The sequence below is a fragment of the Aulostomus chinensis genome, chromosome 21 (assembly GCF_037954235.1).
Source record: "Aulostomus chinensis isolate RoL2024-O1b breed Wild chromosome 21, RoL_Achi_v1.0, whole genome shotgun sequence".
Lineage (NCBI taxonomy): Eukaryota > Metazoa > Chordata > Actinopteri > Syngnathiformes > Aulostomidae > Aulostomus > Aulostomus chinensis.
This window is the reverse complement of record NC_141340.1, coordinates 7,871,196-7,884,331: the sequence shown is the minus strand read 5'-3', so window position 1 is coordinate 7,884,331 and position 13,136 is coordinate 7,871,196. Positions and strand designations below refer to the sequence as shown.

The following is a 13,136-nucleotide window of genomic DNA, read 5'->3' as shown; positions in this document are numbered from 1 at the left end:
AAAAAAAAAAAATGCAGTTTTTCACAATTTCAAACAGATCTGCTCCAAAATTTCATGGGTTCTCTCTAAGGCTCATGCTAAACCCCTCCAGCAAGTCCGGAGAAATTCGGCTTCATTCATTTTTTTGTTTACTCCCCCAGATAAACACACACACACACACACCTCCGGAAACATTACCGCGTCGGCCTTAAGAGTTACTAAAAACATTCGATCATGAATAAAGCATGGATATAATATTTGTGTGCATTTTCAAAATAATAAAAGGACAATAACAATCAATAATCAATCATATTCTACATTTAGTTTGTTTTGGATTGGTGGGATTGTATTGAAGCAGGTACATGATGCAAGACCAGCACTCGCCTGGCTTTATACAGGGATGCATTAAGCCTGTATGTTAGACACTAAGTGTGTGCAGATGCATTCTCTCTCTCTACGCTACATGCATAGAAAATGAGCGCCAGGCTGGCCTGTCAGGATGATTTGTGCAGGATGATGTCAGTGTTTAGGAGGGGCGGGGCGCGCTGTGGGAGCGTGCGGAGGATGAGGTGACACATACCAGATTCTCCTCACACAGCTCCCGGAACTGCTGGAACTTCTGGGACATCAGCAGCTGGGCACTCCCCACTGCACTGCGGATCTTCCCAAGTACTGCAGAAAGACACAGGCGCACATGCATGCACGCACGCACACACACACACACACACACACACACACACACAAACATTCACACACAAAGACACACACAGTGCACAATGCAATTACTCACAGAACCGCATACTGCAGACATGTTGCACCACTGGCAGAGAGAATGCATTAGCTGCGCAACAGAGCCAGAATCCCCTATTAATGGTGCCTCCCAGGAACAGAAAGCCTTTAGAGAAATTGAATTTTTCCTGATATTTCAGACAGACACCCGACACAATATTTATAGTGCTGCATTTGTACACAATGCTTAAGATGTGGACAATGGGGAGAGATGGTGCTGCTACCGGCCGGTGTCATTGACTCATATCCCTCTGGAGAGGATCTGTCAGGGAATACATTACTCTGGATCAGAGAGGGGGGGTGGGGTGGGGATGAATCTGCACTACAAACACGAAACCTTTGACCCCTTTCAGGACATGTGAGTGCATGTGTGTTGGATCTAGGAAACATAACCTTGAGACAGTCTCCTTCATCTGCATGAGAGAATCTCTTGACTGAGACCATCACTGCTGGCTACAGAACAAAAACGCTGAAGGGCTGAAATCATTTGAGTGGTACAGACAGGTACTGCAGTGTGTTACATCCAGGTCATTTAGAAGCAGAAATAAGAGCAATTCCTCCAGTGTGTGTGTGTGTGTGTGTGTAGACAAAGATCATTAACACAGTGTGTTTAGAGGACAGATGTGTGACCGGCAGTGGTCCATTGATAAGTATGCACAGAATGTCTGTGGGGGCCAGAGATTATGAGACAAGAACAAGCAGCTTTTGTTTTATAATGAGAGAGGAGAGGAGAGGAGAGGAGAGGAGAGGAGAGGAGAGGAGAGGAGCGAAGGAATAGAGGAGAGGAGAGGAGAGGAGAGGAGCGAAGGAATAGAGGAGAGGAGAGGGGAGGGGAAGGGAGGAGAGGAGAGGAGACACTCACTCTCATCAGGTAGCTCATTCTCCATCTCATCCTGCTCCATCTGTCTACACCAGCCCTCCATTCGCTCCATTTCAGCCTGCAGCAACTTCAAGAACCAGCGTCCATCCCGGGGACAAACCGAACGGCTGATGACCTCCAAAGCCTTCGCCGCCGGCTCAGGCGCACTGTCCATCCAGGGGTCTGGAGGGGGCAGGATGGACGGGTCGAACCCCACTTCACCATAGTCGTCTACGGTACAAGCATGGTAATGGTTCCCCGAGCCTTGGATGCTAACGGTGGAGGTGGCGGCATCACGGGAGTGTTGGCGCGGCATGGTGGCACAGTGACGCGGCGGCAGCTGTGGGCTGTCTGTGGGGTCATCAAGGTCAGCCTGCACAGCGGCGGTGACACTGTTGGAGCGGGTCATCCTGCGATAACTTTGGACAGGCGATACACACAAATTAGCCGTTGGATAACAATGTGCTGTTATTTAAATTAAAGCTATCACAGCAATGTCTCATCACTGAATGAATAGATTTTGTAGTGTGGAACATCTTTTGGCTGCATGTGTGTGTGTGTGTGTGCGCGCGTGTGTGTGCGCGCGTGTGTGTGCATGTGAGCTCTCTGTCACCTGGCCTATTCAGAAGCAACAGAGTGTGCAGTCGTCTTTTAGATCACAAGCTCTGCAATATATATACACACACGCTCTCTCTCACACACACACACACACCTGGGAACCTTCTCTACAGCTGGATGTGCCTCTTCGTATCTGGCTCAGAGGCTTTCTGCTACTGTCAGTGCCAAGTCCCAACAGCACAAACAAATATTATATCAACACACACCAAAACACAGATACACACACACACACACACGTATTTAGTTAAGGTTCCAGTGCAAGGGGGCAGATAATCAGTATTTTATGAACACAAAAGTGCACTGCAGCGCGGCTCATTAAACCAATCAGTACGAGTGATAGATTTTAATAAGCAAAGAGCCCATAGAGAAACTGGCTAGAAAACAGGCTACGTTGCTAGCATGCTAGCTGCACTTTGATCCAAACATCCCCACCAATCTGTTGACAGGTGGACCTCAGCTTGACCTGCCTGCAGCATGACACACACAAATGATCACAGCCCCATCACGTCTGCTTCGGCCCATCTCCGGACGTACGTTCCTCCTCAAAGACTCTCATTCATCTTTCTTTCTTTTTTTCCCACCTTCTCCCTTTTCTACACATTCATCTCTCCTCTTCCGTGAACACAGAGGGAGAAAGAACAAGGGAGTGTCTACATCAAACAGAAGGTCTATCTGCTTTATGTATGCACCGACAGCCTCCGAGTGTGTGTGTATATATGTGAGTGTGTGTGTGTGTAAAGTGCAGTTAAAAAGTAACTCCTCTAAGCAGGTGTTCAGTTGTAATGACCTCAGCCTGCTTTCTATCAGTCTGCTAACAACTTCCTGAAGGGGCAGAGGCAGGCAAGGCCAAACACAGCCCAGACAGAGTGAGAGAGACACACACTGACAGATACACAGAGAGCTAGACATATCAAGGAGGCAAAAAAAGAACAAGGAAGAGCACCGAAAGAGAAATCTAGGTTGACTATAACTATAAAATATGAGGAAAGTACGTAGGGGGAAAAAGAACAAGTATAAAAACTCAGTCATGTGGAGAACATGATGGAAAGTCGTAAAGCAGACCAGAGGAGGAGTCCTGCATTCCACATGCTGCCACCTTCAGAGAGGCTTTTTACCTCTGTCATAGGTCGTATTAATTTTCCACTCATTTGGTTGAAACCGCAAACATGAGGAAAGACTGCCGTGTCTATAAAGACCTGCCAGATGTCTTGTTTGAAGTCGACCTGTAGTGGCTGTAGAGAGGAAAAAATACTTTGTGGCCACAAGGTATTACTTGTTCCCTCAATTTAATCACTTCCTGGCCACAATATACAACTTGTCTCCAAAACATTATCGACGGTGTAACTTGTTCAATTAATTAGAGGCAACAATGTATTACTTGTCATATATAGAATTCATGCCTATGATTTAACTTGCTCCCTCGTTTTGAACAGATTATCAAACGTGTTAATTTAATTAATTGGTGGCAACAAAGCATTCCCACTGCTTAATTATTTTGTATATAACAAGTTCAGACAATATTTTGGGGCAACAAGACATAACTTGTTCCCTCTAATAAATGAAAAGGTGGGAAATTTCATTCAAAACAAAGAGAACAATTTACATCTTGTGGCTAAAAAAAGAGTGTCTTCTCTCCACTCCAGGGCTCCGTAGAATACAGAAACAATTTATGTTACAATATTAAGGCCACAAATGATTAAAAATGTGAGGAAATGTTATATCTTGAGGCCACAAAATATATATGTTTTTCTCTCTATGTACACTCAAGGGCTCCATAGACTAAAGAGAAGACTTCAGCACCATGAACATACATTCTAAGGTATATATGCACCATCAGTGTTTGGCTTAAAGACAAATCATAAGACAGTAAGGACCAAAACCAAATGTCAGGGAGGTCTTGCTGTCCCATATGTTGACTTTGTTAAAAAGTTGTGCACATGGTATATTCACTAGGATCCTGTGACTGCAAAGCCATCTGGCTAACCCCAAATTCTTGACTTGCAAAGCCCTAAAAGCAGCTCAGCATTTTTGGCACTTTGTTGTTGTTGTTGTTGTTGTTGTTGTTTGGGGTGGGGGGGTTGTAATTATATATCAGTTTCAAACATTTGCGAAAATGATGTAAAATCAGATTTGACTACTTCAAAAGTAAAACAATAATGACACATGAATAAAAAGAAATGTCTGGCAGCATTCCAGTATAGAAGGAGGTCTGTTGTATTTATGTCTTTTACAGCTCTCTTCCACCAGTCGTAGTTCAAACAGTGAGGTGAGGTTATGACCTGCAATTGCTGTGTATAAACACACAGACTCTCTCACTCACACACACACTGACACAAACACATACACACACACACACACACACACAAATAAGGGAGTATGAGCACTGGAGCAAGCCCGTAGCGTTCACTTTTCTCACTGTCTGGAAATTCCAAGACCTCCCACAGAGATACATGCTAGCAGGTAAACAATTAAAACCGGTAAAAGAAGTACCAGCTCCAAACATTAACTAAAGAAGCGAAGCAACTGTGGCGCTACAGCAGAACTGGAGAGTGACTAGATGACTTATTTGGTTTGGCAAATCAAAGAACTGTGCGCTTGGTTATTCAGCTGAGACCGCCTCTTTCAGAAAGTCCCACACTTGCCCCGACACTGTGAAGTCCTACACTGAGCTCTGTGATTAAAGGAAACATGTCTATGAATTAAGGAAGTATGCCTTGGCTACAGCGTCTGAACAGAAAGTCACTATTTTTTTTGATAGATGGAACAGAATCAGATGCGATGGACAAAATCGCTGTAAATGGCAGTGTGTCCCAGCAGAGGTCTGGATGAGCCTGGCCATCTTGTGAGCACACTAGGGCTGCTTCTCTTCAAACCGGGAGCAAGTTGAGTGGCTGTAGCTAACAGCACAGAAGTCTCTCTCACAACTAAACAAACTCAATAAACCCCCCAACTCCCCCCCCCCCCCCCCTCCCACACATACACAAACACGCAGCCTCAAAGTAGCTTGAATCACAATGACTGGAGCAACAGATGGCTGTCAACTCACCCACCCTCCTCCCTCCACCTTCCCAGCTCCCTGCACCACATCCTCTGGCCCAGCTGTCACTCGGGGCCCCTGGTTGAGGGGGCTGTGACACCAAAGCTAGCCTGAACTGTGGACAGCTGCTGCAGGGGAAGCCAGTACAGAGGTGAATGCGCTGTCTCTGTAAAGCTGGGCATGCAATACCGGAGTTTAATATCCTGAGTGACTGTTAAATCCTGTTGCACTTGAGAGAAATTTTCAAGATCCCTCTAATCACAAATACACACACACACACACACACACACGGCACATTGTCATGCCAGAGCATCTTGCTCTCATGTGATGTCATGAAGAAGCAGATGTCAACAAAATAGAGACTGATGCGTTGCTGTGGTAACACTTTCGCTGTGAGAAAAAAAAGAAGCAGAAGTTCAAACGTGTACGTAAAAATATACAGGGTTCACTAGCACCGTGTGCAAGCTAACCTTAGACTTAAGCTTAAGCTTAGCCTAGGATGTTTACCGTTGCTTAGCAACACTGTTAGCTGCTCTGTGACTGTTCCTGAATTGTTTTGTTTTTTTGTCTCAGCTGAGAAAGAGTAGTGCCAATACATTTTAAAGGTGTTTGAATGAATCAGGGCGACCCCGTGAGTCTACCAGAAGATCATGTGACTCAAGTTAAGATGAGGTGACCCCTCATGCTATCAGCGTATCTAAACCACCAATCATTTCCAACCAGCCACGAGTCAGGAACCCCCCCCCCCCATGACCGCCAGGAGGGACCCAAATCGGCCTGATTATTCTGAAATGTGTGCTGAGCTCTTCTGCTCCATCATGCTCTTTCACACCTCCACTCACCATCGCTCATCCTCCACCTGAATTCCAATTGAGTGGAACTTGGACTGCTCCTCTGTCACCCCTTCTTCCTCTGGGTCCACCTACCACCAGGAGGAGAAACTGTCAAGCTGCGTGTCAGAATGTCAGCGGGTGAACTCAACAGGCAGATGACAAACCTGGATCCCGATGGAGAGGCACTTGCGGAGCGCGTCCCTCTGCGCCTTGCTGTCGGCGGAGACATTTGCAACAGCCGAGGTTGTGGCAGTGGCAGTGATAGTGATGGTGCTGTTTGTGACGTGCTGACTGGCGGGGCCGTGCACCTGAGCGTTAGCCGCCTCGATGGCTGCCGTCAGGGCTTTCATGCTGTCGATACTCTCTGTGGAGTTGGACAAACCTGGTTGGGAGCTGATGCCCTTCCGTGGACCGGAGCCCCCGTCCATGTAAGCATCCTGGGCAGACTCGGTGCTGCTCTGGGCCGTGATGGATATGAAGGGTTTGGATGGGGTGGTCCTCGGTGGGACTGGGGGAGGCGTCTTCTTGTAAGTAGTGATGCATGATGACACTGCAGTGAGGAGACAGAGATCAGAAATGATGACACGAGGAAAGGATGAAACTTTACAAATGATCACAATAAACAGAAGATGATACAATGACTTTTTAAATGCATCCTCTAAATCCGTTTTATGCGTGTAGTTTAATCGTTTCAGGGAATATGACAACCTGTCAGTTCTGGGGGGAAGGCTAAAAAAAAAAAAAAACAGTCCAGATGATGCCATAGTGATGTCATCAAGGTTATCCACACATCACTTTGAGAAAACTTTAGCAGAAAGGCTGAAGTATGAACTAGAGAGGAGCTTAAAAGAGGTTGCATTATGGGACATGTAGTGTAAGTGGAAAAAAAGTGTATGATACGACCAAAAAAAAAAGATTATATACATTTTGAACAACATATATGATAATAGAAAAATACTATTATATAAAACAGTAAAGATCTTAGAATACAAATTGTCTTTGGTGACAGCTGACAGTTTACCCAGAGGCCTGTGTGTCAAAATGGACAGTAGATTAGGGCCAACTTTAACAAATCAGAGCCTCGTCAGTAATAGGATTAGCATGTCAGCCACTTGACCCACTGATCTAGATGGTTAAGCCATCTACGCACTTAACTGTACCACATCCACAAAAGTCTGACGGTCATGGAAATACCTCCGGCATGTTGTCTGTAAGTGCAGAAGTTAGAATATAATTCGGAGGGAGAAAAGGAGGTAAATTGATATTAAAGGTCAATTTTTCTCTCTCTCCGTCTCTCTCTGTCTCTCTCAGGTCAGAACAATGGCTCCTCTCACACACACACAAAGTCAGAAGCCTTGTATAGAAACATGTCAAGACAAAAACAGCCTGTGTTGAAAAAGGAAAAAAAAAAAAGAGAGCAAACACAGCCACCTCCGAACTACATTACATCTTGGGATCTCCTTCCTGACACGGCGCTATCATAAAAACTAGGTCGCTGTCTCGGCTCTGCAGTAAAACTAGGACAGTGGGTTTCCTGGATCCTTTTAATCCCTACAAAAGACAAACATCCTACCGTGGCGAGATCGCTGCTCTGTGTGCGGCTGTTGCCAACCACACCCAGCACCAGCAGCCATGTCTAAAACTGTTACAGCACGACATGTTTGCTTTGTGTCTTGCCATCTCACTGACAGCTCTGGAGAGGCCTCTGCATATTAGAGGTGAAAAGAGGGCTGACTTCATCTACTGTCATCCGCCACCCTCTGACCACACTCCCACCTCTCTCTCTCTCTCTCTCTCTCTCTCTTTCCCTGCCTCAGCAGATGTGATTGGATGATCCTAGACCAGATCTGAAGTCAGGTTTTGACAAGCTGGAAAGTCCTTAGATGGTAAGAATGTTGTATTGAGATCCGAGTTGCTGGAGTGTCTCTTTGATGGTGGCGGGAGAAACCACAAGATAGACGAGAGACATTTCTACAGAGAGACGCAGAGGAATCGACGGAGAGCGCCACAATATGCACCCCTGTTTCCACTTTCCACAGGTGTCTGGGGATCACGATCGACATCCAGAGATAATCGTTTGAAAGGTCACAGAGTACAGACCCATAAGAGAACAAAAAAAAAGAAAAGAAAGAAAAACACACACACAGAACACACACATGCACTCACAAAGAGGGAGAGGGCGAGGTCCTGCCCTATCAGCCGTTGAGGTTCAAAGGATAGAATGTCAGCTCCTTTCAGAGCATCTATCCCCTGAAGTCATCTAAAAGTCATCCTCTTGTGTGTGTGTGTGTGCATGTAGGATGAGTGCATGTGCACCCCCCCCCACACACACACACACACCCACACACATCATTCATTTAATAAAGAAGTAACACAGAGAAGATGACGCAGTGCCCCACCATGCTGTCACTGCAAGATTCAGCCTCGCCGGAATATGACAGGTGTTTTGAATGCCGAGACAGGTTAAGTAAACACACTCGAGAGTCAGAGCATGTCTACACACACACACACACACACACACACACACACACACACACACACACACACACACACACACAGGACTGCAGACACAGAGGCGCACAAATGACATTGACACAACCCAGCTTAATGTTTCAACCTCTCCACATCAATGGAGACCACAGACTTCCTGCCACTGATATACTCTCCAACCTTCAGAGGCTGTTGCTGACAGTAGCGCTGCCCATGCCTGCCACTTGTATGTCAAGATGTGTCAAAATTTCAATTTTCAGAATAATTTTCTTAATCCTCCTCTGTGGGACCATGGGGATAAAAGATGCAAACAAATGTCTCAAGAAGTCAAAAGTTTCCATTCTCCACAGACATGATAAGTTTGCTCCTCTTGTACTCATGAAAGCATTCAACAGCTCCCAGACCTCCCACACACACACACACACACACACACACACACACACACACACACACACACACACACACACACACAGTCAAGGACAGAGTGAAGTGGTTATGTGAGTCAGGATTCCATCAAGCCCCTAAGAAAGAAAACTGCATTACAACGAAAAGCAGAAAAAGGTTCTTAAAAATATCAGATTAATAGCAGTTTCTCATGGTATAAGAGAGATATCATTCAAATTCTCTTGTGTGCAATTAGAAGCAGACGCTAGTTCCTTAGCTTAATTGAAACGAGGTTGTGGAATGTCATCTCTCCCTCTCAGAAGGGAAGCCTGCAGCGAGCATTGTCATCCCACAAGAGGAGAAGAGTTTGTGAATGACTAGTGGCTCTCAGCCAAATCCCTCTTTTGACAAATGCTTCAAAAGTCCCATGCAGACACGTTGGTGTGAATAGCAGTTCTTCTTTATAGAGCACCCCCCCACACACACAAACACACACACACACACACACACACACACACACGGTCCTGGGCTTGGTTATATCAAAGAAAGGCCTCTTCCCTCCCCTGAGACAAAGCAGTCTACATTCATTTCTCTAGCCTTCAGAACAAAAACAGACTTCCTTGCCACCTCATTTTTTTTAAAGTTCTGATTTGTCCCATTTGTGTCTCTGCAGCAGTGTGTGCTGTTTCATTTATTTAATCACCATGTTCATGTTACCGGACAGATTGAAGGCAGGCAGCTGCTTTGTAATCTCCAATCTGTGTATCTATGTGATAGGCCACTTCAAAGAGCAGACGGTTTAGTTTAAGAGGCGAGCCGCTAACAGGAACGGGCTCCCCCATGCGGGGGCCAAGGGCAACCACCATCCAAACAAATACAAAGGCCAGGAAAGAGGGTGGGCAGTATGGGGGAACATTGACAGCTGAGCCCAGCTGCACTGTTTGGGATGAGGGTCTGCCAGAGGGGCGAGGGTAAAGAATGGAGAGGAAGAACTGAACAAGAAGGAGGAGTTATGAGGATAAATCAGAGGAGTTGCTGTCTTGCTCTCTGTCCTGTCTGTCTCTATGTCTCTCTCTCTCACACACACACACACACACACACACACACACACACACACACACACACACACACACACACACACACACACACACACACACACACGTCCATCTTTGTCCCTCCGGCTCTGTCATACATAAACACATACACACAACCAGCTGGAGTCCTTTGTGATAGCGTCACCATGGCGACACATAGCAACATGAAGTTTGCCAGGAGGCTTGGCGTTGTACCAGCAGCTCGTGGGGGGGTTTAGGAGGTTGGGTGGGTGGCTCCTGTTGGCCATTTGTTTACTGTGATAGGGTACACTGCAGAAAGAATAGTCCACAGGTAGCAGAAGTTCAAAATCCAATAAAAAAAAACCCAGGATATTACCATGATGGTACCTGAATACTTCATTATGGAGTAATATTTCCCTGCAGGGCAAATACTGAACCCTACCAACCAGTTTGACTTAAAAAGGCTTGTCACCTGGTTTCTAGGACATTGTCATGAGATAACTAAAGCGCCTGAAAGGTTCACACAGTGTGACATTACACTGCTATTGTGAACAACAATGCAGCAGTACACAACACTTTAATTAACTCATGATGGATTATGAATTTCTTTAAGGAAGAGTACACACTAGATAACGTCAAGCTGGAAGAATTTGTTGTTCAAGCCAGCACGCACAACACGTACAATGGTCCTTTAAAAGCCTTCTTAGTCACCTGAAAGTCTTCCATGTCAGTCCTCAACTCTCAGCCACAAAAGGTCAGGGGTCAGCGGCGAGGGTTTCTGCTCTCCAGATGCCTGAACTCTCTCAGACACAATAGTTCACTGTGTGCGCCTATGAGGTGGCAGTTGTGAGTGCCTTTTAAAAGGAGTATATTTAGGAGTATATGTGAGTGCTTGTTGGGCAGCGAGCATTGCAAACATCCTGCTCTCACTGCCTTAATTAAATAGAATTACTTTCCTTTATTTAAACCAGTATAACAGCACAAAACTGCAGCTCAGACCAGCACCAATGGAGCCGTGTGCCCTGTTTGACAGAAGCTTGTGTCAACAGCGGGAAACTGTTCGCACAGGCTTGCGTCTCCTAAATAACTAGATAAGACTGTGTTTACAACTGTCAGCCACAGCTAAATCTGGCAGACAGCTGCTCCCTCTTAGGCAACAGATTCCCTTCACTTAACCCACTTTCCAGTGTTCCAAGTTCAAATAGACAACCTGGTTACCTGCATTCTTCTTTTATGGCCTGACGCTGTGTTCGCCCTGTCAATCAGTGACAGGCAGGGAGAGACATGCTGAGCTCTCAAAAGAGGGATGAGGTGGGAAATAAAAATCACAAGCTCAAGATGCTACATGCTCACGTTGCACACAACCAGTAAGTTTTACAGCTGATTATTGAACTATAATCCTTTACTGATGACAGTGAACATTTCACTGTCGTCAGTTTATCAATTGAAATGTGATTGAGAATAAAATCCAGATAAAATAAAAGTAGCACCAAGAGTAGAAGGGCCGGGCATAACAAGGAAAAAAATGAGGAGGGGAAAGTGTTATTTATTTTGAACGCAGAAACCCATAAAGTTAAAAGTATAACTGAATATTGAAATGTAAGCTGAAATATATACTTTTTTCCCAAATAAAGTCAACTCATCTGCGATCCCCGCAAGACTACAAAGTGAGACTTGTCGATCCATTTGGCTAACATATCAATATCAGATATTAAGTGTCAACACAGGCCCTAAAATTTCCGAATCGGTCGGGTTCTTGTCCGTGCCCTCCATCCGTGAGAGTGCAGGTGAGTGTCTATCTTCTTAACTGATATCTGTACCTCATCAGTACTTTGAAGACTCAGCTACACTCACTTGCAGTTTGACTTTCATCTTGAAATGTCTTTGATCTTGAACTTTAGTCTCAACATATAAAATACAAATCTTCCCCTTTGTATTTTTCCTCTTTTCTATCTCCGATACTCTTCCAGATGAAAATGTACAGATAACTAGCAGTTACTCCAAAAACGGTGTCACAACCCACCCTTTAAATACAAGTCTGATGATGTCATGTAGGCTTTAGTAGAAACAGAGAATCTCAAACTTCTTCCCTGTACAGTACAGAACCATATGGGCCGGTCTTACATGAAGTGGGGGGTTTCTCCTCAGACCTAGCCTGTGGCAGCTCCAGGCCATTTCCATTGTTCTCTACTGCTGGCAAAGGCTTTACCCTGACTAGTCCATCCAACCACATGAAGAGACACATCATTCTTTTGTTTCTGTCCAAAAGACATGCCTGCAGGGAATAGAAGAGGGTGCACGGTCACTCCACATAAGGGAAGACAGAGTGGAAGAGAGATAAAGAAAGATGGAGAGGTGAGGCAAAAAAAGAGGCAGCCAGACAAGGGGTGGGGGGGGGGGGTACATTTGCTGTGCTGTTTCCTTCAGTTCATGTACATTCCAGCTGCTTTGTGGTGCATAAACCCGAGCATTAGCCCTAATGCTAAACCTAACACGCCCACGCATCTCACGCATGCTTTCACTGCGCTCATTTCCCACAGCATTGCTCATAGACTGAGACTTTAAGAGTCTACTGGCGCTCTGCGGAGTGACACATCGCATGTGCCAGCAACAGCAACTGAAACAAGCCCTAGACTACCAGATTCATGTAGCGGAGGGAAATAAGTTAGCCGTCAAATAAAAGCAGTAAATGTCCAGAAGTGTGACTGGTTTAAATCAAGTGCACAAAAGGACTGACGGCGGTGTGTTGTGTTGCTGAGTGGATAATATGGGACATTTATGCCAGTGCCACAACAACAAAGTCATGTTTCCACCACAAACTGTCTCCAAGCGCTTGATAAAACAATGCAGAGTGTCAAAAAGAAGTAGAAGTCTCTTTGAAAAATACATGACCAAGGGCCCAGAAGGTAAAAGACACACGGTCAAAACAGCTAAGTTAGAAGGACAAAAGACGAGAGAGTGACGCACAAACGCACATGGAAATCAGCCTGGAATGAAACACAAAGCCGATGTCATGTCAGTACATGAGGGATCACTGCTTGCCTCAGTTGCTATTTACATATAAATGCATCAGAACGTGGTCAAAAGTTCAT

The 13,136-nt window shown here is 45.4% G+C and overlaps 1 protein-coding gene across 5 annotated transcripts in view; it reads right to left on the bottom strand.

Moving 5' to 3' along the window:
- The window catches only part of dlgap1b (discs, large (Drosophila) homolog-associated protein 1b), a 108,406-nt gene that overhangs the window by 4,699 nt on the left and 90,571 nt on the right, over positions 1–13,136 (bottom strand). For all 5 annotated transcript variants that reach the window (XM_086191071.1, XM_086191075.1, XM_086191073.1 and 2 more), the window contains exons 7-10: positions 6,280–6,665; positions 6,125–6,204; positions 1,631–2,046; positions 560–651 (exon numbers count right to left, since the gene is read on the bottom strand). In XM_086191071.1, coding sequence (XP_086047197.1) covers positions 560–651; positions 1,631–2,046; positions 6,125–6,204; positions 6,280–6,665 — 974 coding nt within the window. The remainder of the gene's footprint in view (positions 1–559; positions 652–1,630; positions 2,047–6,124; positions 6,205–6,279; positions 6,666–13,136) is intronic.